Genomic DNA, 23,222 nt, shown 5'->3' with positions numbered 1-23,222 from the left:
TATTTTATTATACCAACAGAAAAGTGGAGAATACAACCATTATTGGCTTAATTCCTCTTGGACAAACAGCCCCCCTGTGAGAACATGTACTTCTAGCCTCTGCTGCTGTCCCTGCCCCATCTCATCATCCACCAGGCCCCCAGGAAGCAGGTATTACCATATTCCCATTCTAAACCATGCTTGGGATATGCTAGAAGAACAGACAGCTGGACATAGCCTGAGGACCGGGAAGTTGCCTCTGGGCCTTGGGCTTTCACTTATGTAGAGATATAAGAAATGCGTAGTGTATTTATTGCAGTGTGTATACAGCACTATGTATATGGTCCTTTCTGAGGCTCCTTCATAAAGAATTCCTTCAGTCACCGAAAAAGACTGTTGGCTAGTTGTCAGTAAAGATAACTATCACCTATAGTGACCCATTGTAAGTATTTCCCTAATGGCAATGAAAAGATAGCCCCCCCAAATATTTGCATAAGAGGCTTGGGATGTAGCTCAGCAATAAAGCACATACATAAGGCTCTGGATTTGATTTTTCACACCTCCAAAACAAACAAACACCCCACAACACTCAGGCAAAATACAATGCAAATTCCTACCAAGAGAAGTACAGAAAACTAAATTATATTTATAAAATGGAATATTATTCAGCAATTAAAAAGTTATATGCATATGGTAGAAGTACATGCATATGTATATGAGTGTGTAAGTGTGCATGAGAGTGAGCACGTATGTACACATGTGCAGGACGTCATGAAAGAGGAGGAAAATATCTTAAGTATGAGAATAATGTAATATATGTGTGTGCAAGCAGAGGTCAGCAGGACTATCTGGGGGAAGAAAATAAATGATAAAAAAAAGGAGCATGTATGAAGATACTATGTATGAAGCCCATTACTTGCATGCTAATACATAATTTTTTAAAGAAGTAATGAAAATTTAAAAAATAAAAACACCAACAGCACTTATGGAGTCAAAAAAGCAAGATCCAAATATGTAACTCCACATATTTGACTTTCAAGATCTGACAAAGCCAATACATGGTCACAGACATGAGACTGCCTCTTGTCAGCAAGGGATTCTGGACTGGAGCCAGAGTAACGACACTTCCAGGGATGGTGATGTCATCTGTAGCTCTACTTGCCTGATGGTTAAAAGGATGTATGTGTCAAAACTCAATAATTTTAGTTGATGGGGAAATGGCTCTGTGGTTGAGAGCACTCACTGGCTGCTCTTCCAGAAGACCCAGGTTCAATTTCCCCACCACATGGTACCTTGCATCCCCCTAAATTCCAGTTCCAGAGGATCTGATGCCCTCTTCTGGCCTCTGTAAGCACTGTACATGTGTGCACAAACATCCATGGCAGCAACGTTCATACATATAAAATCTGTGTGCGCACATACATGCCATAATGGACAAAGGGAATGACACCCCTGCGTTTGTTGGAAATAACAACATAATGAAGAAGAGAGGGATCCTTTCATGGAGACACAACAATTTCCTATACATGATGACACTGGGCGAACCGCTTAATCTCAGCATGGTGCTGGCATCAGTAAATACTTCACAGAGCTGCAATTAGGAAATTTAACACCTAGCAGGTTCTGGTATTGTCCTCCAGAACCAACTGTGGCCCAAGCACAAGTGGCCACACACCGCCAAAGGGTACGCAGTGAAGAAAAAGAACTGTGTCCAACCCTTCAGAGGTTTGCAGGTCTTAAACTCATGAGAGCCTCGCTTCTGTAGCACGATCCTAGAAAACCAACTCTTCTATTCTAATTATCTACAAATGAAAATCTGCAAGGAAGAACGCTGCTGAACTCGGGGAATGCTTCAGAGGACTGTTCCTTTTCTTGACATCTACCCAAGGTACATTTCATATTGGTGCCTGGACCATGGATGAAGCACACAAGGAAAATGCCCAGCTCCAAAACTCCAGTGTTTTGGAGCTATACAAATGTACCCCAGGAGTCAGATTCAGGGTCTGCTGGGTCTACCTAGCTGCTAACCCTACCTTCTGGCCATATGTCCAGGGGAACCCTGCCGGGAGCCATGGCTTCAGCCATGGCCTTGTGGAAAATTTCTAGCTTACATAAACAATCCTGAGAGAACATTCGTGGTCATAACAGTAAGAATATTGTGGGTAGAGAGGACACTGTGACTGTTGGTTCCAGGAGCTGAAGATTGCCACCTGACCTTTGGAGAGCCCCTGGACTCGTGCCCTCTCCCTTGAAGCCTCCTCTTGCTTATGCTTATATTGCCACTCCTGAATAAAGTTGTTCAGAGCTTGATCAGTATAATTGACTTGCTCTCATTCTTCGTGTTTCTTGTCCCTCCCACTCTCTCTTTCCCCTGCCCTGGGTCCCCGCTGATTATCCCTGCAGGTTGGGGCAGAACCCCTTGACTCAAACAGGCAGAGACCAAAGGCCTGCTCTGTACTTCTGAATGGGCAAGTCATTTTCTGTATCTATTAACTAGAAGCAATGTCTGGCTTACTTACAAGTTACAAAGGGAGCGATTTTCTTCTGATACACACAGAATTAAATATGTGGTAGCTGAGATAGCACTGTGGGTCAGAATACAAACTACCTATCTGAGAAATATTTCTGCATCTTTTGTTCAATTGTGGTTGAAGATATTAGGAGTCTGGGATTATTAACGCCAAAGGCAAAATTTTATTTACAATAACACAACTGTATTTTTTTATGCTCCTAAAATACAAAAGCCAAAATTACATATACCTTTACAGGCTTGTTGCTTTGCCTTTGTAACAAACAACTCAGAAAAAATATTTATTGATCAAGAGTTGCTATCTATTCAGCAGAGATACCAAAAAGCCTCCACTCCTTTACCTCCCCCACAGAATGGCTCTCCTCTCTCCTCAGTTCCTGTCACCTTAGAATGTGTGTCAATCTAGACTCCCAACACCACTCTGTGACTAGAGCTCTTAAGACTATGTATACACACACATACTAGACACAGTCAAACTTATTAAATAACTTTATTTTCTCCTTCATATTGCTAAATAGTAGCCCAAGCGTAAGCATGTTAGAAAATCTGAAGGAATAAAACACATTTTGCTTTACATAAAGCATATATAAAAATATCTATTTAGAAAACAAACATCTGATAATTACACTGCCCAACCATCTTTAAGAGTGCTAAAAAACAAAACAAAACAAAACAAAACAATACAATAAAAACCCTGCAAATCAAATGAGGCAAGATAGTTTTGCTCAAGTTTTGTTCATTTTGGCATTTTAGGAAACTGACCTGTACTAATGAAATTTAAGTCAAAGTTATGGCCAGGTAATAGGAGTAAAAATACACAGCTACTTCAAGGCATTCCTCAAACAAAACCTGCTTGGTGCTTAGAACAGGTAACAGCACTAAATATTCTAAAACTTCCCCACTTTGCTAGTAACTGTTCTGCAATAGCAAGAGGTATCAAATGGAAGTGTCAGTATACAAAGCACGTATTTAAAAAAAAATATCAGCACCATAAGATCCATGGCTAATTACCTTCTGATTCTCTTAAAACCCCAAAAGCATACAATGTTTGCTTACTGCTCAGTAGCTTTAAGCCATAACCAAAAACCCAAATAGCTCTTGTTTATCAAGTAGTAGAACCGTGGGAAATGCTAGTTATTAGAACAGTGTGAAGTGCTACAAGTTTGGATAGCCACTGCTCACCACATTCTGTCACTGCAGCCTGATGACGAACCAACTCAGGGAGGAATGGCTACCAAGGAAAATGCAAAGTGGCCAGAAAAATACAAGGATGCCCTCATACGCCAGAGTGCCAAGGGCAGATGGAGTTTCTTGTGTAAAAGATGTCATCTGTGGTTTAAAGTGCCTTAAAGAAACATAGAATACAGTGTGGACTTTTTCAGCACAAAGGCGAGAATGGTTCTGCTACTTCATGCAGTATTCAACATGGACAAGCAGGTCTCGATGCTCGGTGGCTGGGTACTGTACGCTGCACTTGGGACATTCCACTAGGCTGTCGTTGAGTGCAGCACTGGGACTTTTGGGTGAGGTAGCTTTCACTCTGTTTTCAGGTTCTCTCTGGAGTGGGAATGGCTGCTCTGTGATGGTAAACCCATGTAGCTGCTTCTGCAAAACAAACGGCAAATGAACACCATTTGAACATAAGACTGAGAGTTCAGCAGTGTGAACTGCTCCCACACCCTCCGCGTGCGTGCGTGCTTCAGCCCTACAGACAGTGTATGTTGGATTTCTGCTCATCAATATTTTTGCTGTTATCATTGTTTTGTTTTTTAAGACAAGCGTTTCTCTGTGGAGCCCTGGCTATCTTGAATACACTTTGTACTTTGTAGACCAGGCTGGCCTCCAATTCAGAGATCTGCCTATCTCTGCCTCCCAAGGGCTGGGATTAAAAGCATGTGCCACCACTGCTCAGCCGTTCATCACTATTTTAAGGGTAACGTATGAGGTAGTCATGAATCACTTGGATGGTGTGATTACTCAGGGACGTAATGATTAGTGCTCATGTACGTAGGCTTTGCTGAGAGGCACAGAGTTGACTGTAGAGGGAAGACACCACTCCTTTCCCTTTTCTTAAATCCACTGCACAAAATAATGGGATTTATCACGACATTTTCAGGAACGCAAATCTGTTCGGCAGCTTTGTAAAACAGAAGTTAAGGAATAAAGACGTACAAAGACCCCAGTCCCTGGGAGGCTGAAGTGGGGAGGTGGGGAGACCAGACCAACCCTGGGCAGCCCAAGCATAAATCAAAACAGAGCAGCAACAAAACCCTATGCGAAACTGAGAGCGGCCAAGACTTTCAGTAGCTCAGACACGTCACGCACACAGACGAGCAGGACATTATACAGCTTTGAGACTTTGCTTTTTAAAAAAAGAATTTAAAATAGTTAGGAAACCTTAAAAATTTATATTTTACAGTACATTATGAAGATACTTATTTTATTAATATAAACATTTTCAGTTACTTAGCAATTAGTTTTTTCCTCTCCCTTAGGAACTAGGAGTTATATTTATAATATTTCTCTACTTCCAAATATTCTGTAGTTCTAAGACAACACATGAATGTGCACTAACGGGGCATGTGGGCACATAGATGCACATAGATTCATTAGAAATACAAAAAAAAAGAATGTCATGCATGCTGCCCTCTTTTCTACCTTCTCACCTCTCTGCAAACTACTACTAGAATGGTAGCACCCAACCTGGGTAGGGGAAGACCTACCATCAGGAAAGTACCCATGAGTAAGAGGGCGTGGCCCCACTCCTTCCAGGTCTGAATTGATGCTCTAAGGTCAGGTTAAGCCATGTTACTGGTTTGGGAACTGAGCTGACACAAATGGGAAGGTAGCAAAAAAAGAATGTAGAGTAAATTTTTCTTTTTCCTTCTCACCGAGTGACCCATTTCAGTGCCAGCAGCCTAGAGGCACGGAGGCCGGGCCATGGTTAGGAGCCACAATTTGCTCTAGCATGGGACACTATGGGAGGCCCGGGGAGACGAGCCTGCCATAAATCCAAATCCATGCATGAAGAGTAAGGTTTACAGTAGCCATTCAAAGCTTACCAAGGATTCCAACTGTGTTATTTGACTTTTTGCTTTTCGGAGTTCCTTAAGAATCACATACAGTTGATGCTGCATATTCTGGCGATCGAGTTTTTCATTTTCAAAGTCTAGAGTACATGCCTGCATCTGGAATATGTTAGGACGAGACCGTTAGAGCTGGCAGATGGTGCCCAGTTCTCTTCACTATATGTTTACCATCTTTGTCAGCACAAGAGTACTTGCCGGGCCTTCTTATCAAGAGCTCATGTGAGCACAGTGAGATTGTTAGTTAAGTGACGGTTACGGCTCAAACAGTGCTTTCTGAACCAGCGAAGCCAAGGCCTAAGGTATGGATGAGCAGAAGGCAGCTTAACAAGTTGCTGCCTGGGCTATTCCTTCACGTTCTTGGCATTTTTGGTGGGCGTGCAAAAGAGGGCAAAGATGGCTATTCCCTGGTTTGAAATATATTAAGAATTTCTGCCTACATTGTGAGAATAGATGGTGTCTGCTCTGCTTGAACTTACGAGCTGGCCTAGAAAAAGATCCTGTTAGGCTAGAAGTAGGAACTACAGCCACTGAAGAGCAACCTGCCACCACACCTCTAAGACTCGGTTTGGCCTAAGGATAAGTACAGAGACATGAATGGTGTAGAGCCGGTTTACAACTTCCAAGTAGTTCTCCACAGAACAGTATAAATACCAGGGGGCGTTCTGCTTTTTACCAGCTGAATGACCTTTGGAGCATCCACAGTAAGTACCTGCTGTTCCAGCAGAGCTACCCTGGCCTGCTCCTCTTGGTGCTTTAACAGAGAATCGTAGAGAATTCGGACCTGGAGGAAACAATGACAGCCTGCATTATCTCACCTGCTCCTCCCCAGACAGACAAAGAACCCATATCACTCATCCCACTGACAAGGACAACACCTGCTAAACGTGACACTCATCCCAGCTCATTATCTGAGGCTTTCTGTTTAAGCAAGATTAGCAGCAGCATCCTGAATCCCCTGAGCAGCCACATAGTGATGGGTACAGCTCTGTGTGACCATGCCCCTGTGCCTGGAGGCTTTGGTGTTAGCCATCATTTCAGAGCAGGGTAACAGAGAAGGATGTGCCTCATCTCTTAGACTAGTGACAGGGACATTTTTACTTATATCTAGTTAACCTTTCCTAATTTCCTAAATATCAGGACTCACACCTATCAGTCAAAGTAAGCAGAGTGAAGAGGAAGGAAGCAAACATTAGGATTACTGACTGTTCCCCAGCTCTCAACTTCTGAGGGATGTTAAACCTTCTATTCTAGTAGCCATAACCGCCATTGGCATCTACTTAGTTTTCAAAGTGCTTTCACATTCCTCCTCAGTCGTCTTAGGAGGCAAGTAGAGGATATCTTGCATTTGATAGTGAATGCTGTGTATCAGAAAGGGTAGGTACGGACTTCACTGTTCTTTCTAGTCCTCCATGCTGCCAAGCAAAAGTTACATTAATGGCTTTCTGTCACAGTAGTATTCAATTCTAACACTCCCAAACCATGCTGTCTCAAATCTAAAAGAGAACATGAAGGTGCTATGGACATTCATTGGAGCACAACGCCAGCACACTCCCAGTGCAGCCTGGGAATGACTGGATTCCCTTACTGCTTCCCACATGTTCTACTCTTTGCTCAAGCCTTAGAAGTGTGATCTCCTCCGCTAACGGGGAATCCCCAGCCTCACTGCAGATTCCCACCATCAATCCTCTGTCTAATACCATCCCTTCTGCGAGGCCGCCATGGGCCCGTTGTCTCTTTTCACACCATCCTGCTTTATCTTCCTGAGCTTATCCATCTATTTAGATACTAATGCATGGTCTGCCTCCATACTAAAATACGAGTGCCCAAAGGAGGCAGGGACTGCTTCTGCTCCTTGCAGGTTCGCCCATGCTCCGGGCTTCCCTAGCCTTGGTTGATTTCTGGAGTTCGGAGACCTCAGGCTGGCTAACCTGGGATAAGAGCTCCTCCGACCTCTTCCTCTCCTCCTCCAGCTTTCCCTTGAAGATACTGCTCTCCTCCCTGAGCTTTTGGATCCTCTCCGTCTTATGCTTGTCCTCCTCCAGGTGCTGGATGTCTGCCTTTCGCTGAGAGCTCAACAGCTGATTTAAGTCTTCAACTTCTTTTCGAGCTTCTTCGTATTTCCTTCGAAATTCATCGAGTTCTAAACGCAACTGAGTCACGGTTTGTCGCTCAACTTCGAGATCTTTTTTGGCATTTTCCAAGAGATGATCATATTTTTGCTTCTCCACTTGAAGATAACCTGTAACAAAAAAATTGGAAGTTAGCTTGGGCTACGTGGTAAGTACCAGGCTAGCCTGGACTATGGAGCAAGACTTCATCTTAATCCATCATCCACTCCCCCCACCAAAAGGAAACTGGTACCCAGGTCAGCTCTGGAGGGAATGAAAACTTTGAGAAAGGGGAAAGGTATCCATAATTCCCATGAGGTATTCATAATTCTTTCTCACCTATATGGCTGTGTCCTCTTTTCATCTCAAAACAAGGGGAAAGGAAACAGACTATGTCTTACTTGAAGCTTAAAAGACATGATGGGATTTTACTTTCTGACACATGTGTATAAAAAAAAAGGTCTAAATTTGATGAATCACTCCTGTTGGAAATGTCAGGCTTATCCCAAAAGACCACTTCTATGCTCAGTACCTTCTGATTCAATCTTCTTCATCTGCTGTGTGAGGGAAGCAGCGGCTGTCTCTGTTCTCTTTTCCAGCTCAAAGATCTTTGCTAAAAGCCCTTTAACGTAGGCCTCTCGCTGCTGATCATACACAAGCCATTGCTGGTTTTTCTCCAGAGCCTTATAGTGAATGAAAAATTAACAGCATAGTAAAAAGCCCAGAACTAAGAATATGTAAGGGTGCGTGTGTCTCCATAACATTGTCTTTTCTAATACATAGAAAATCTTATGGCTTATAAGTCACTTACAGGCAGTCACCGCATGCTACATCCCTTTAGAATACATAACAGTCAGTTTCCAGAGAACTAATTTTGTCTGTTAGCTAGAATGCCCCTGGGATAGGCACAGAAATAAGCTGTTCAAAATCTCACTTCTAGAAAGAGCTCTGGTACTAACACTCACCATCCTTTACTGGTCAACTCTTAGAAACTTAACCAACTAAAAACAAAAGGAGTCTGTCAGGCAGACCAGCCATTCCTAGAAGACACATGCCTCTCCTCCTTGCTTTCTTTCACCCAATTTTGCTAGGGAAGGTAGGCCATTTTGTTACTGAAAATAAGGAATTTTCAAGTGAAAACCTACAGAAGGGTTATGCTGGAACCTATAGCCCCAGCTCTACATCAACTAAGAGAAGACCATGATTTGTTAAAGACCCACGTGGGCTATGTGGTGGGACTTCGTCTCTAAAGAACTACATAGCTCGGTGTGGTGGCACCCACTTTTAATATTAGTAGTGGGGAGACAGAGGCAGAAGGATCTCTGTGAGTTTAAGACCGGCCAAGGCTATATACTGAGACACTGTCTCAAAAATAAAAAATAAAAAAGACACTAACCTGCTGTTAATAGGGAGGGGAAGAAGGTCTAGAAATAGGAACACAACACGAATATGCAATGAGATTACAAATCCTGCCCAACCTACTTGTCAGGCTAATAGGACAGAATTGTCCCCTCTTGTTCTATGATCCGGAGAGGCCAGGAAATAAGTTTTAACAATTATTTGTGAAAAATGGTTATGCACGTCCGAACCTGATATCATGTGCATGTTAAATGTTTTGGGTGAAGGGTTCCAAGAAACACATACGTGATGATGTATGCCTTAGCCTAATATTCCTTCACACTGGCCAAGCTCCTCTGGATTGAGTCCTCATGAGGACTTCTAGTTCATGTTCAAATTCAGTTCTAAAACCCACTGTGTCACTGGGCCTAGTGAGGCAAGCCTTTAATCCCAGCACTTGGGAAACAGAGGCAAGAGGATCTTTGTGAGTCCGAGGCCAGCCTGTTCTTCAGAGCAAGTTCCAAGATAGCCAGGGCTGTTATACAGAAAAACTCTATCTCAAAACAAACAAACAAACAAACAAACAAACAAGTAAACAAACAAAACAAAAGAACACTGTGTGACCCAGAGAGCACATGTGTATATCTAATTACCTACAGATTACACTATTAAATATTAAAGCTATCTAATTTTCTATCAAACTTTGTATCTGCCTATCTTTAAGAAGTGGCAATGCAAATAATTTAAGTCTACATCAGATGGTCATCAATGTTTTTCAGATGCATCTGTTGATACTTTACTGAAGTGCATGAACTAAACATATATTTAAGTTTACAGCCACATAATGGCTGTTGGAGGCTGGGGGGAAGAAACCAGTCTTTCCCAGGCTGGCTATCTAATGCCAAGTGGTCAACACTAAAAACATATTCACAGGAGCAACACTGAATGGACTCCTTAGACTATAGTTATACGATTTGTAAGTAACAAAAGTTGGGAGAGAAAAATCTTTTTGAAGAAAAGATTTAAGAGCCACACAATGTCAATAATGCTGAACAAAGTAAGCTCTTCTAGCCTCTACCTCTGCCTTGCTGGTCACAAACACAGAATTGTAGCCTAAGCAGGCCTTGAACTTATGATCCGCCTGCCTCAGCCTCTCAAGCAGCTAATATTACAAGTCTATGTCACAATGCTGAGCTAAGCCAACATTGCTTTTCTCTCCAATTCATATGCATCTACCCTTTCTTCTCTAAAACCATCAATGGTCAGACTAGGATGCTCTCAATAAACATTGATATTGGGCTTAAATTTATGGAGACATCGTCACATCAGCTATTCCTTCTGGCTTTCTGTTCATCTATATACACAGGAGGCATGCACTCAACATGCTCATCTAAATTACAATGAAAAACCCTAAAGTTAAAAAAAAAAATGAAGTACTGTGGAAGGGTAGTGTTCCTCTACGTTTGGCCATGGATGTGCTAAGTACTCTGTGGACAACATTTTTAAAATAGGTAAAAATGTGAGCTGTAGTAGAAGAATTAAAAAAATGTGAGTTCATTGGTAAAACTGGATTAGGGATGGTAGGTTAACTAAAAGTATTGTGTTCATGTTAAATTTACTAAGTTCCTGCTTAAGGTATGGTAAATACATATGGAGGCAGGGTTAAATAATTACAGATATATGCAGCTCCCTCTTGAATGGCTTAGGAAAAAATACTTTGTATATTTGTGTAGGTGAAAGGTATAAGAATAGTATAAAAATGGGCTTAAAACTGTCATGAATGGTTAAATTTAGATAAAGAATATAAAAGAGATACCTGTATCATTCTCATTCCTAGAACTTTTCTATTTATATCTTCTAAATTTAAAAAAAAATTAAAGTTACTTATCTCCTCTAAGCTGTTTGAAAATCCAATTTTGTAACATTAAGGCCATGTCTTGGTCTGCCAACTTCCCGCTGGTTATGGTCGGTATAGTTTGCACAGAAGTGAAGAAGTGATAAGACTGACATCTGGGAACATTTATGGCATTATTCAGAGTTTCCTTCAGAAAGACTGTACTTTTCCCAGCTTCCTTTGCAGCCAAGCAAGACAACTCCAGAAGGGAAGGATGCGGGAAGGAATGTAACATAGGTACGACAGTCACTTTCTCCCACTAAGAAAGGCTGAGCCACCTTTTCCATGGGAATCTCGTCTGCCTGCATGCTGTGGGCTACATGGCAAAACCATCCACAGGGGTGTGTCCATGCCCTCTCCAAACACCATGCAGCAGAGCAAAATGCTGGGACAAGGTAATCCGTTGGAGGAGCCCGATTAGGTCTGGGGTTCATAGGATCCCTTGGCTATTCCCATATCAGTAAAAGATTCCAAGAGCTCTCCACTAGCTAAGACTGGCTGAGAACTTCTGGAATTTTCAACTTGCGCCTATAGCCAAAAGCTCTAGGAACCTTTCACTGGCCCCATGGCCTCTTTGAATCTAAAGTGACAGGAGAAGATGCACCCATCCACACGGGTGAGATCATCACACATACAACACACACACAACCCTGTCCACCAATAAACACTCCTTCCTAAGGACAGATGCACTTCTCTTTCTGCCTTTATGTCTCTTTTAGATGCCTAAGAAACCTAGTAATTATTACCAGGTAATTATTTCAAAATGTCTGACAGACCTAAATGGTGACTGAATACTGTAGAAAACATATCCATGCATTCCTAGAGCTTATTTTACATGGAACAAATACTAATTCTTATGGACGAGCCTCCTGAGGCAGTAACCTGGGAACTGAGATGGAACCAGAGTTTCCAGGCTCTCACAAGGCAAACACACCAGAGTCCACTGAGGAGTGAATGAATGTCTCTTTCTTGCTCTCCAAGTCTCCCAAGGGTAATTTTCCTTCTCCTCAAAGAGATGAGGAGATCCTCAAGAAACTAGAAGAGCTGAGTAGCTAGAAGCTCTTCAAGGTAGGAATAATCCAAGGGTGCCCTTGGACCAGCAGCAACAGCATTCAGGAAATGCACAATCGAAGCCCCATCCCAGACCTATTAAATCCAAAATCTACATTTCAAGAAAATCCTCAGGACTCACAAAGTCTAGGCTCTGGTTAGATTTAGCTTGAAGGTGAATTGGTTTAGATTTTACTGTCTTTCTTATGTAAACAGAGGGGCCCAGCCAGAAGAAACATGAAGAGAAAAGGGTTTTCCTTTTAAGGAATGGTTGGAAATCCAGCAAGACTGAAGTAAAGGAGGAGAAAATGGAAGGCATGTAAGGTAAATGACCTAAATACAGGCATCTAATTGGTAGGTACCAGTATACACAGATGGTCAAAATTCTCTGTAAAAGATGACACTGAAATAGTCTATTTTGTAACTTATGCCTAGCATATTTAAATATGTAACATATTTAAAAATTATGTTTATTTCAATTACCTCCAGGTAAAAACTTTGATAAAAGTGCCAAACCATCCTGTATAGATACTCAAGATATTTAAATTCTTCTTTTGAAAATCAAATAGACTTCAAGAGACACTTGCTAGATTAAATAAAACAGAAATCTTAAGGGCAGACTTATCGGGCATCGGGGTAAACACACCATGTTTCGGTAATACAAACAGCTACCTGGTGATCTAATAATTATATCAACAACTTTATACTTTATATATTTTCATCTAAAACTTGAAAAAATGCAGACAGTCCTGTGACCTCAGTTTATTCAATTTCCAACAAAACTTACTTATCCATAAGCTAGAAATAATACAGCAAAGCTTTCCGGTCCATCTAAAGTAACCTCATGTCTAATTCTGGAGAACTACTGCGCATACATAGACCACATTTCCTTCCCAACTCTTCTTGGAGAAAGACTGGAAGATAAGGAAAGTTAGGTTACAAATCCCAGACAAACAGCTCAGGTGCCTACTTAACATATCAAAGCTGACCAGGCTTCCAGGTTCCCCCAGAGTCCAAACAGGTTACAGAATAAGGCTGACGAACCCCATCCCTACCCTGAACATTTAAATCTAGGGCCTGGGCAGCCCTTCCCCAAGAGGTTCTTCCCAATATAATCCAGACATTATTAGTTACCCACCTTATTCATTCATTCATTCATTCATTCATTCAATACCTTTGGCCTTCTGGATGCTGCACCTGGCTCCCCTCTCTCCCCATCCCCTGTCCTCACGTGGCTCAGGGTCAAGACCACTCTGGACTCCCAGATGTCCCCTGCTTCTGGCTATACTTTCCCTTTTATCTATAATAAACTTTCTCCTCCACCATACCTAGGAGTAGGCATGTCCCTTCCTTTCCTTTTTATTTGTTTTTCATTCAATAAATGCATATCAAATAGATAAACAAAAAGAAAAGCATAAATTAAATTGTACCATAATAGCAACAATTTGGGCGAGTTAGACTGAGGTGGAAAAGAATGCTGCTAAGGCTTCTGGAAGCTTAGTTCCAGGGCGTTGCAATCTACAGAGTCTCTACACCATGGTCTCAAACACTCAGTTCTCCTGACTCTTCACTAGACTTGTTTTTTTTACGTCATAACACTAATACTTCCAATTCCTATAAAATTTAAAGAACATACAAGTTTGTCCTCTTTACCCATTGTTTAAACAACAACAACAACAAAACAACTTACATCTTTCAGCTGCATCTCCTTTTCATGAATACTATTCATTGAGGAGTTGAAGCAGTTTGCAGGCATGCTCTGTAAATAAGCCAATAGTAGCTGGCATCATCAACTTAACAATACAAATTTCATTATAGTTCCATAAAATTACAAAACATTTCTCAAGACAATGAAACCACACCTCTACTACTGGTGAACCACCAAGCCAGGTGAGAATTACCAGGGGTCTACCACCAGAACTAAATACCCTGGATAGTCGCCTATACCAGTAGTTCTCAACCTGTGGGTCGCACCACCCTTGGTAATCCTCTATTTCCAAAAATACTTTCATTATGATTCATACCAGTAGCAACATTACAGTTATGAAGTAGCAATGAAATAATTTTATGGTTGGGGGTCACCACATCCTGAGGACTGTATTAAAGAGTCCCAGCATTTGGAAGGTAGAAAACCACTGTCCTAAGCAAGCAGCTTTGTTCCTCTCAGACAAGAGGGAAAGAAAAATGTATGTGCAGTTAGAAAAAACACATTGGGATAACTGTTTATCTTAAATATGAAAACTAATCAAAAACTTCAACATAACGTTTATGTAGTGCAAACTATCGAAATAAAATCTCAGCAAAATCTCCATTATTGTAGCTACAGCACGGACGGTCTTCTGACTATTCATCTGGGAGGAACACTGTGTGGGGCGTGCAGGGAACCAAATTAACTATTTTTATTTATGGTAGAGGGACTCAACTAAAAACAAAACCAAACAACAAGAAGGTAAGTGGTCTGCAGGTGCACTAACTAAGGTGTTGCATCATTTCACAAACCATAGAAAACTCATTCCTCACAGGAATTATAAGTTGTACTGGATGGGCAAAGATCTCAGTTTAAAGAAAGCTTAGCACCTGTGACAGGTGGAGTGTACTGGCTTTGCTCTCAAGTTCAGAAAGTCTTTTCGTCGTGGCGGACAGCTGGTTTTTCAGGACATCTGTCTCTTTGGATAAGGACTCCAGTAACTGCTGCTTCTTCTCACATTCCTTTGTTTTCTCCTCCAGCTGCTCAAGCAATGAAGAAGAGCTATATCTTGACTTTAGGTGGTCTTTGAGTCTCTGTATTTCTTTGTCCTTCTCCAGGAGGTAATAAACATTCTTTTCTCTCTCGGCTTCAAGAACTTGGATTTTCTAGATAGGAACTAAGAAGAATCTTAGAACTAAGCCAGGTCAAACATCCAGCTAAACAGTATATTGCAACAAGCATTTAAGAAGTATTTATTACATATCAACTTTGATTTTACGAGATCAGGACTGAAAATACAAGCTGAAGCTCAGTCCCCTGCTCAGACAGCTCACAGGCACACAAGCCCTTTCATCAACGCCATCTGTGCTCTAGTTAACATGTATACACACCAAATAAGCAGACAGAGAGAGAGAGAGAGAGAGAGAGAGAGAGAGAGAGAGAGAGAGAGAGAGAGGAGAAAAACTATCTGCATCAATGGTGGTAGAAGGAGGCTAAACCAATGCTTGTCACGTGGCTGTGGAGAAACAGGAATGAGCCAAGAGAAAGATGATAAAAACAACTGTCAGTAAGGAAAGGCTAACAGGGCAGCCAACAGGAATAATAAGATGTGTTCTAAACAGTTAGAAGGAACCCTAACACTAACACTTTGAAGTGGATAAACAATTTGGAGATTTTAAGTGCATAAGTTTGATTGTTTTGTTTTTGTTTTTATATATTTAGTGAACTAGCAAAAAACAAAAACCAAATCATGTAACATCTGAGTAAATATTTTCTCCTCAACTATAGCTTTAAAAGGGGAGGGAAAGGGGTAGAGAATGGCACAGTATTCTTCTGGTATCCCCCAAATCATGGAAACAGAGCGTTTCCAAGTTATAGAACCAATAAAAATTACAATACATGCAGTAAGCCAGTATGTTTTACAATCTTAAACACAGCATGCTATGGTTTGAATATGATCCCTCAATGCAACAGTGTTAGAGGTAATGGGGTCTTGAGGGCACAGAGCTCATGAGTAGACTCATGTGGTTGTCAGGGGTCACTTATCAGTTAAAATGAATTCAGCCCTGGTCCTCCATATACCTCATATGCTTGCTTCGCCTTCTTTTACATGATAACACAGCTTGAAGATCCTTACCAGACGTACTTTGCTTTTGGACTTAGCAGCTAAATATTTCTCTTTCTCTCTCCTTCCTTCCCTACTCAAATTACCCTGTCGATAGTACTGTGTTGTAACAATACAAAAGACTGATATGACATAACAAATTTATATCAATAATATTAATATAACTAAGATAAATGAGCTGGAGAGATGGCTCAGTGGTTAAGAGCACAAGCTGTTCTTCCAGAGGATATAAATTCAATTCTCAGCACACACACAGCAGCTCATAACTGTAATGGTAGTTCAGGAGACTCAACACCCTCACATGGGCATACATGCAGGCAAAACACCAACACCCTCACATGGGCATACATGCAGGCAAAACACCAATACACATGAAATAAAAATAAGTAAGTAAATAATTTTTCTAAAAGATAAATTATCAAAAAGTTACATGATGAATGCCAAGTTAGTTGATTGGCTTGTTTTCAATATTTGAAATGTTGAAATAAATGTTATAACACATAATCATAGCACTTAAAGGTGGACGCAGGGGAATAAGAAATTAGGTTCATCCTCAGCTCAAGTTCAAGACCAACCTGTACTACACGAGACCCTACCTGAAAGAGCAAAACAAAACAAAAACAACAAAACCTGTGAGGGTCTGGGAGTGGAGAGTTGGTTCAGCAGTTAAGAGCACTTGTTGCTTTCGCAAAGGAATCGTATTTAATTCCCAGCACCCATATGGTAGCTAATAATCACCCAAACTCCAGTTCCAGGGGACCCTATGCCTTCTCCTGACCTCTGCAGGCACCAGGCATGCATATGATGCACACACATACATGTTGGCAAAACACTCATACACATAAAATAAATCTTTTAAAAGTGAGGGGAAAAACCTTTATCACAGCACATTATATTATATAAGATACAAAACTATTAATCATAATGTCTTTATTTTTTAAACAACTTAATGCCTGATAACCCCCAAAACACATTCTCGATTGCATTTTAAAAGAGAGATTTAGCAATAACTAAAGTATGTCTAAGGTCAGAAAAATCAAAGCAGGAATTTAAGATTCCAAATTCAAGATCAGCTTTCTAGACCTAAAAAGATCAGGTTAAGCGCGGGCAACGGGAAGAATAAGAATGTAGCATCAGAAAGCCACATACACCGCTTTCTAGAATGTATTCACCTTAAAGGATTCAAGGACCATTTACCTCCAAAAGTCTGCTTCTGTCTTTTTCGGCCATTTTCCCTTTCCCAGAGGTGATTTCATCCAGGGATGTTTTAAAGGCTGCAATTTCTCCCTTAAATTTCTCTAATGCAGTGTCTGACTTGGAGCTGCTAGGCCTTGATCCCCATTTGCTTTTAATTAAATCTTTGGGACTTCTTGAAGACATCTTTGCAATGATCTGTGAGAATACAAAAAATAATTTTTAAAAATTCAACTGCATTTGAAGTCTGAGTTTAAATTTTCATATCTCAGGCTTGGCAGAGGCCTTATAATGTACTTTGCTCTAAATAGAAGTGGTTTTTCCAAATCAGTGGGGTCCGGAAAGAAAATTGAGGAAGATTTTTAGGGTGTTATAATGAATCTAAAACTCTTAGGTGGTAGATACAAGGGAAATATCTACCTTCTAGAAATATAATTTGCATACTTGTTTTTGCTGATATTTGCGAACAGATCTCTCAAGGCAGCCCAGGATAGTCTGGAACTCACTATGTAACTAGGATGGCACTGAACTCACAGTCCTCCTGCTTCAGCCTCTCAGGTTATAGGTTTACAGGCACCTGTAAATTAACAGAAAGTTTTGGTTTACAATCAGTGGAAGGGTCCCCAGGCCTTCCACTTTCAAGGTGATATCATACTCAAGAATAAAAACTCTAATTCTGAGTTTATAGTCATGAACTCAATGTGTGCTCTCTGCTTTAGAAGGTATGTGTAGTTGAACTCTGCTGTAAGCCGGCCCGAGGCCTACATGAACCGGGTATTTCTGGAAGGCAGAGTGGGGCTGAAAGAGACTTAGACTTCGAGAAAAGAATGATGAAGCCAAGGGAAGTAGGCAAAGTGCAGGATAGGATGTGTCTCTGGAATGTCTCAAGGGTCTCTCAGCAAGTAGCAGAGTCTCAGAGAAGAGCATCGGTAGTTGACATAATATAGCCATCTAAGTCGAAAGGCTACACTCCAGGTGATCTCATATTCAGTGGCAGCAAAGTCTGAATCAGCCTGTTTCAAGGCTAGGGGAGGCTACAGAACTCTATCTTATTCGTTTTAGAGAGTATGGCAGGAAGAAGTGAGAAAATCCAACACAAGACATTTATAGAAAAAGAGGTGTAATTCTCAGAGATGGGGGGGTGGGGTGAAAGAAATGAAGGGGCAAATGAAGTTAGGCCAAGTTTCACATCTGCTAATAGTACTAGATGAGAGTTTAGAAGCAAATGTAGAATACAAACTCTAGGCAGGCAGATGTGTAGTAAAATACACTGTATATATAAATAATATATAAAATAGCTCTCCATTAAGAGATTTTAAAAAACAAACATTTTTCTCATATGACCTAGATAAAAATGAAGGCAAGGTGATTATGGAATCGAAAGGAAAATGAGACCTTTGCTTTGTCAACTGTTACTACAAAGCTGTGGTGATACAGGCTAATAATCCTAGCACTCAGGAAGTAGAGGCAGGATGGGCAGGAGTTCAAGGCCAGCCTCATTTGCATAGACTGAAGGCAGCCTAGCGCTGCACAAAACTGTTTAAACAAATCACAAACTATTACTACAAAGCCTTTTTACCAGGTAACCTAATCGGGGACTGGATACAAGCTGGCTAAAGCAACAGAAAGAAGAGGAAACAACATAGAGTCTCTAATGCTAGAAAGCCTTCAGAACAGTGTAGCAGGCAACAGCAATAACAAAAGAATGGAGAGATTCACATATTCTTAAACTGTAATTAATAATAATAGTCATAAAAGCTACCAATACAAGGAGATCTACTTAGGGCGGTGAGTGTGAGGTTGTCCTGTATAAAATCAGCCTAAAAATAATAGAACGGCATAAACAATCTTGAACGAAATCTGTATTAATGCATTCAACCTGGTTTTGACAAATACCAAGTAAAATTGCTAGTACAATCTGCCGAGGCAAATGCACAGTTAGCGTGATTTAGGAACTTGCTACCACAAACGTTTCTCCCTGGGCTTCTGCTGATGTCAGAAGGAGGACTTAACAGTCCTAAATACCCTTAGGACATTTGCATCCTAACTTTTGGAGAGGATTCCTAAAAACTAGTGTTCTTGACTCTTGTCTAGACAGACCCAGCACACACTCCTCCTCATCTCCAATCCTGCTCTCACCTACCTAGTCTTTCCTTTCCCAGTATTTTCTATTCCAATCGATCATAAAGTTCTTTTTTTCTTTCTTTCTTTCTTTTGAAAAAGTTCTTCTAGTCGGGAACGTCCCTTCCCAGTCCTAGTGGAATCTCCTTCAGGATGCGCTCTCTTAAGTTTAATATGGGACACAGAACTCACCACACATACACAAGCTAGCAGTCAGTACTATCTACTCCCAACATTTTTTTTTCAATCACCAACTGTTCAAAAGAACTGGTTTGATTTTTTGGGGGGGGTGAAGGGAGCATACAAGAGCTTAAAGGCAGCTGCTTGGAAATCTCTGACTGGATTGAAGAGACCTAAATCATTCTGGTCAGAAGGAGACTAAAGAAGCATTTCCGTTCAGTAAATCTCCCAAATCTACGAGGGGCCAGGAAAGAGGCAGGAAAATAAAAAACTGCAAAGAGAAGCGCTCGCTAATAGCAAAGGCTGACTGCACTGGAGACCTGAGAGAGAGACCTGGCTCAGGTCACTGGCCTCTCGGTAACCTCTCTGTTAAGAAAGTTGATAATACCGCCAAGTTCAAAGGAGCCCAAAGGATGGCCGGCGGGCCGGCCGCCGACAGGCACGCAGCGCGGGGTCTCTCAGGGAACCAGCATGTGTTCCAGCGATTCCAGCCAGGGGAGACGGAGTCCTGCGGCGGGATCTGCTCACCAGCGCTCCTCCCGGGAGGTCTGGTCCTGCCCAGGGGCTAACGAGCCCCGGCTGTCCTCCCCTCCCTCCCCGGCCGAGGCCCCGACCACTCACTACCTGAGATAAACACAGCGCTCGCGTCGCCGCCGCAGACCAGTTATCAACCAGGACACCGCTTCCGGGAGTTTGAATCCCGCGGCTGCGGGGCGGGTCACGTCACTGCCGGCTTGACGAAGGGCGGGGTCTGCAATCAGAGGACGGGCGGGAGAGGGCGGGGCCTGCAATCTGAGGAAAGGCGAGAGAGGGCGGGGCCTGCAATCTGAGTGAAGGCTGGAATCTGAGGATGGAGGAGAGAGGGAGGGCCCAGGAGCCTGAGGGCGGGGCAAAGGCGGAGTCTAGAGCCAGAGGAGGGGCGAGGCAAGGTCTGGAACCCGACGGCAGGCGGGGCGAAGACGGGGTCTGGAATCAGAGGGAGGGGATCGAAACTAGCGGGGCAGGCGGGTAGGGGCAGAGTGGGGAAGGCAAGGGCGAGCAAGACATAGAGCCCGACCGGAGCTACAATCCGTGCCGGCCGGGTCAGAGAAGGACCTTGTGAAGATAGAGGATGTCTGTGTAAACGTGGTGTGAAATGAGGCGGGTGTGATGGTGAGGGTGTGGGTGTGCGGGAGTGTGGGCGTGGTGGAGGCGGAGCCAAGGACAGATTCGGAGGACCAGTTCAATCTGGGCCTGCTTGCTTTTCTCTGTGGGTTCGGACCCTGCTGTTCTCCATAGGACAAGTTCTGTGACCCTCGCCTGGGACTGACTGGTCTGTGTTCTTTGGGAACCAATTTCTCTCTGAGAGGTGGAGCACAACCTCCTAGTCTTCCAGGCGGGCCACTCATTTACCCTGTCAAACTCAGGGGCGGAGCAATGGGGAACGAAGCTGTAGGGAGCTGATAAACTCCCAGTTTGAAAACTGAGATTGTGAGCCCCAGCGGCGACTCCAGATTGCTGCCCTACAGGCAGATATGTCTTTATTGGTCTTTATCGGTCACATCGGGGTCTTGATTAGCGTCTTGAGAACTTAATTGTTTGCTTATGGCGTGTCGTTCTTAGACCTAGCCTAAGCATACCAGAAGTTTACAACGAAAAAACTCAGTAGCAAAGCATTCTACGAAGGTAGCGTATGTAGTACAAGGGTTTAAAATCCTGAATGCCTCTTAATTGATGTGTGGCCTTCAGAACATCTCACTTCCTTGAGCCTCAGTTTCCTGATTTATACGAGGATGCAGATAACCATCAGGTAGTGTGGCTGCGAGGACTAGAGTTTAACAAATGTAGTTAGGCACTGTTAAATAAAAGACAACAAATCCATTTGTTACTGAATCTAGTGGATGAGAAACCATGTAAGGAATTTCAGTTTTGTTTTGTTTTGTTTAAAGCAGGAAGATGGCAGGCAATCCAAGATACTCGAATTCTCTACTTACACATTCCTCCCGCCTGAAGTATGAAGGGAGAAGCAGATGGAGAAAAGAATAGTCTTATTAACCACAAGGTGGCACACTAGAAGGCAGCAAGCAGACTTTTGCCTTTCAGTGTCCATCTTGCCCTTTTGCCCCGTTTTTCAAGGGCCCCAAACAGGTGGAGTCCTCGGTGACCCCCCTGTTCCAAAGAGCAGCCTGTTCTGGTGTGCTGGCTCTGCACATCTTACCTTCTTTATGTAGAGCAGTGAGGTGTTCAGTTCAACACTTTTGTATTGATTAAAATTAAAATGTCTGGTCATTGCTGAGGTCAGCTTTTCTGGCAAGCATCAACTCCAGCAAATTGACCTCTGATAACCTGAGACAAGGGAGGGAGGGGAGGGACTATGCTTTTAGCTAACTTCAATGAGCAGGTGTTCGACAAAAGGTAAATTTCAGTGGGCAGCTAATTCTGGAGAGTGCAGTATGGAATAAGCAGAAATGGGGGGTATTGTGCATGTTTTTATTCCCAGGAAGCAGTTTTGGCTTTCTTCTTATTTGTGTGTTAAAGTGTCATATGAGAGTGATTAGGGGTGGGAGAAAGTTTGTCAAAATGAGGTCAGGATGTGAATATTCACTGTCCAGACTGAAGCAAAATTGGAATCAAGTAGGGGGATCTTATATACATGCATGCTCTCGAACACACACACACACCAGGGGCAGGGGAGGGTTCCTTAAATAGTAGAGCATAGAGGAAGGGTAGGGAAGGGAAGGTGGGGATACCCTGTGGGAGTGACACTTGGTACTAAGTCTGTGGAAACAGACACTGCAGTTCTACATCTGCCCTCCAGAACCTCGGTTCTTTTGGAAGCTGCAATGAATAAGGACTAGTAAGGGAGAGGCATAGCCAGGAGGTTCACTGGGAGGCTTGGGTTATTTGTAAAAGCCAATGTTGGATCTAGACATCAGTGTTTGCTCTTTATGGACAGGCACAGTCGTGAAGCTTCAAGCTGCTAGCTGTTTCTATAGCATCTCAAGGAGATCTCATTGTCCAGGTGATACTGACAGTTCACTCAGGGATATTCTAGGGTAAGGATTCAAGACTCGTCTTTATTCATGTAAGGAGAAAAACGGGAATGTCTTTATCTTAGCAGGAAAGCTCATTTTCTTCTTAGGAAACAGTATCAATGGTTTTTAGACTTACTAATTGGAAACCAGGAGGCTGGTGTGATCAGAAGAGTTCTAGCTTCCAAGGGGCCTTTCATGAGTCCACAGGACCCTGCCTGCTAATAGACCTGCACGTCTGACAGAACATTCTGCCATGACAGAAAACTTCCTGTGTTCTGTCCAGTATGGCAGCGCTGGCCACATTTGACTGATGACTGCTTGAACTGTGGCTGCTGTGAGCAAGAAACTGAGCTCTAAGTTGTACTTAATTTTGCTTTTGAACAGACAGCTAATTCTGTTAGTAGAAAAACTATAAGTATATTTGAAAACCTTGGGTAGAGGAGCTGGTGAGAGGGTTCAGTTAGTAAAGGCTCAGGCCACCAAGTCTGACTATCTGAGTTTGACTCTCAGGATCTGCATAGTAGAAAAGAGTACTGACTCCTTAAGTTGTCCCTTAAAACACACACATGCACACACACACACACACACACACACACACACTGAATAAATGTGATTTAAAAGGCATACACATATCTTTTGGGTCCTAATTACTGCAACATCTAAATATAGATCAAACACTTCTGATGAAGACCTTGTGTTCAAGTTGAGATCTGATATACATAGCAGATTTTAAAGACTTAGTATAAAAGGAGAATATAAAGGATTGTACTAATATGTTTTGTATTCTTACATATTAAAAAGCATAATATTCTGGATTGACTAGCTAAAATAAAACATGGAAATCCGTCTTACCTAGTATGCTTATTTTTAAAGGAAAATCCAAAATGGTGAATGTGACTCATGTTACATTCCT

General features: G+C 42.2%; 1 protein-coding gene and 1 non-coding gene across 5 annotated transcripts; both read right to left on the bottom strand.

Moving 5' to 3' along the window:
• Positions 1 to 2,979: 2,979 nt before the first annotated feature.
• Positions 2,980 to 19,990, bottom strand: Cep55 (centrosomal protein 55). 4 transcript variants are annotated; one of them, XM_021151821.1, is made up of 10 exons: positions 19,920 to 19,990; positions 17,439 to 17,571; positions 16,998 to 17,192; positions 14,566 to 14,841; positions 13,679 to 13,747; positions 8,239 to 8,389; positions 7,527 to 7,837; positions 6,308 to 6,379; positions 5,572 to 5,697; positions 2,980 to 4,114 (listed from the first exon to the last, which is right to left on the bottom strand). In XM_021151821.1, exons 3-10 carry the CDS (start codon positions 17,178 to 17,180, stop codon positions 3,914 to 3,916), a joined length of 1,389 nt encoding a protein of 462 aa, XP_021007480.1. In that variant the 5' UTR covers positions 17,181 to 17,192; positions 17,439 to 17,571; positions 19,920 to 19,990; the 3' UTR covers positions 2,980 to 3,913. The 4 variants fall into 4 exon arrangements, with proteins under 4 accessions (XP_021007480.1, XP_021007477.1, XP_021007479.1 ...); XM_021151818.1 differs by having other exon boundaries at positions 17,415 to 17,571; positions 19,684 to 19,958; XM_021151820.1 differs by having other exon boundaries at positions 19,684 to 19,958.
• LOC115030051 lies at positions 5,398 to 5,533 on the bottom strand. Its single transcript, XR_003835642.1, has one exon. It is a non-coding gene; the product is annotated as a small nucleolar RNA SNORA42/SNORA80 family (small nucleolar RNA).
• Positions 19,991 to 23,222: the final 3,232 nt, after the last annotated feature.

This window comes from Mus caroli, chromosome 19 (assembly GCF_900094665.2).
Source record: "Mus caroli chromosome 19, CAROLI_EIJ_v1.1, whole genome shotgun sequence".
Lineage (NCBI taxonomy): Eukaryota > Metazoa > Chordata > Mammalia > Rodentia > Muridae > Mus > Mus caroli.
The sequence above is the reverse complement of the archived record's forward strand: the minus strand, read 5'-3'. Positions and strand labels throughout refer to the sequence as shown.

Excerpts from the sequence above, each read along its gene's own strand:
- Cep55 (XM_021151821.1), bottom strand. The coding sequence starts at position 17,180 with ATGTCTTCAAGAAGTCCCAAAGATTTAATTAAAAGCAAATGGGGATCA. Across the intron at positions 14,842-16,997 it reads ACAGAAGCAGACTTTTGGAG|AAAATCCAAGTTCTTGAAGC; the intron begins GTAAATGGTCCT and ends GTTCCTATCTAG. Across the intron at positions 7,838-8,238 it reads GAAGAAGATTGAATCAGAAG|GTTATCTTCAAGTGGAGAAG; the intron begins GTACTGAGCATA and ends TTTTTGTTACAG.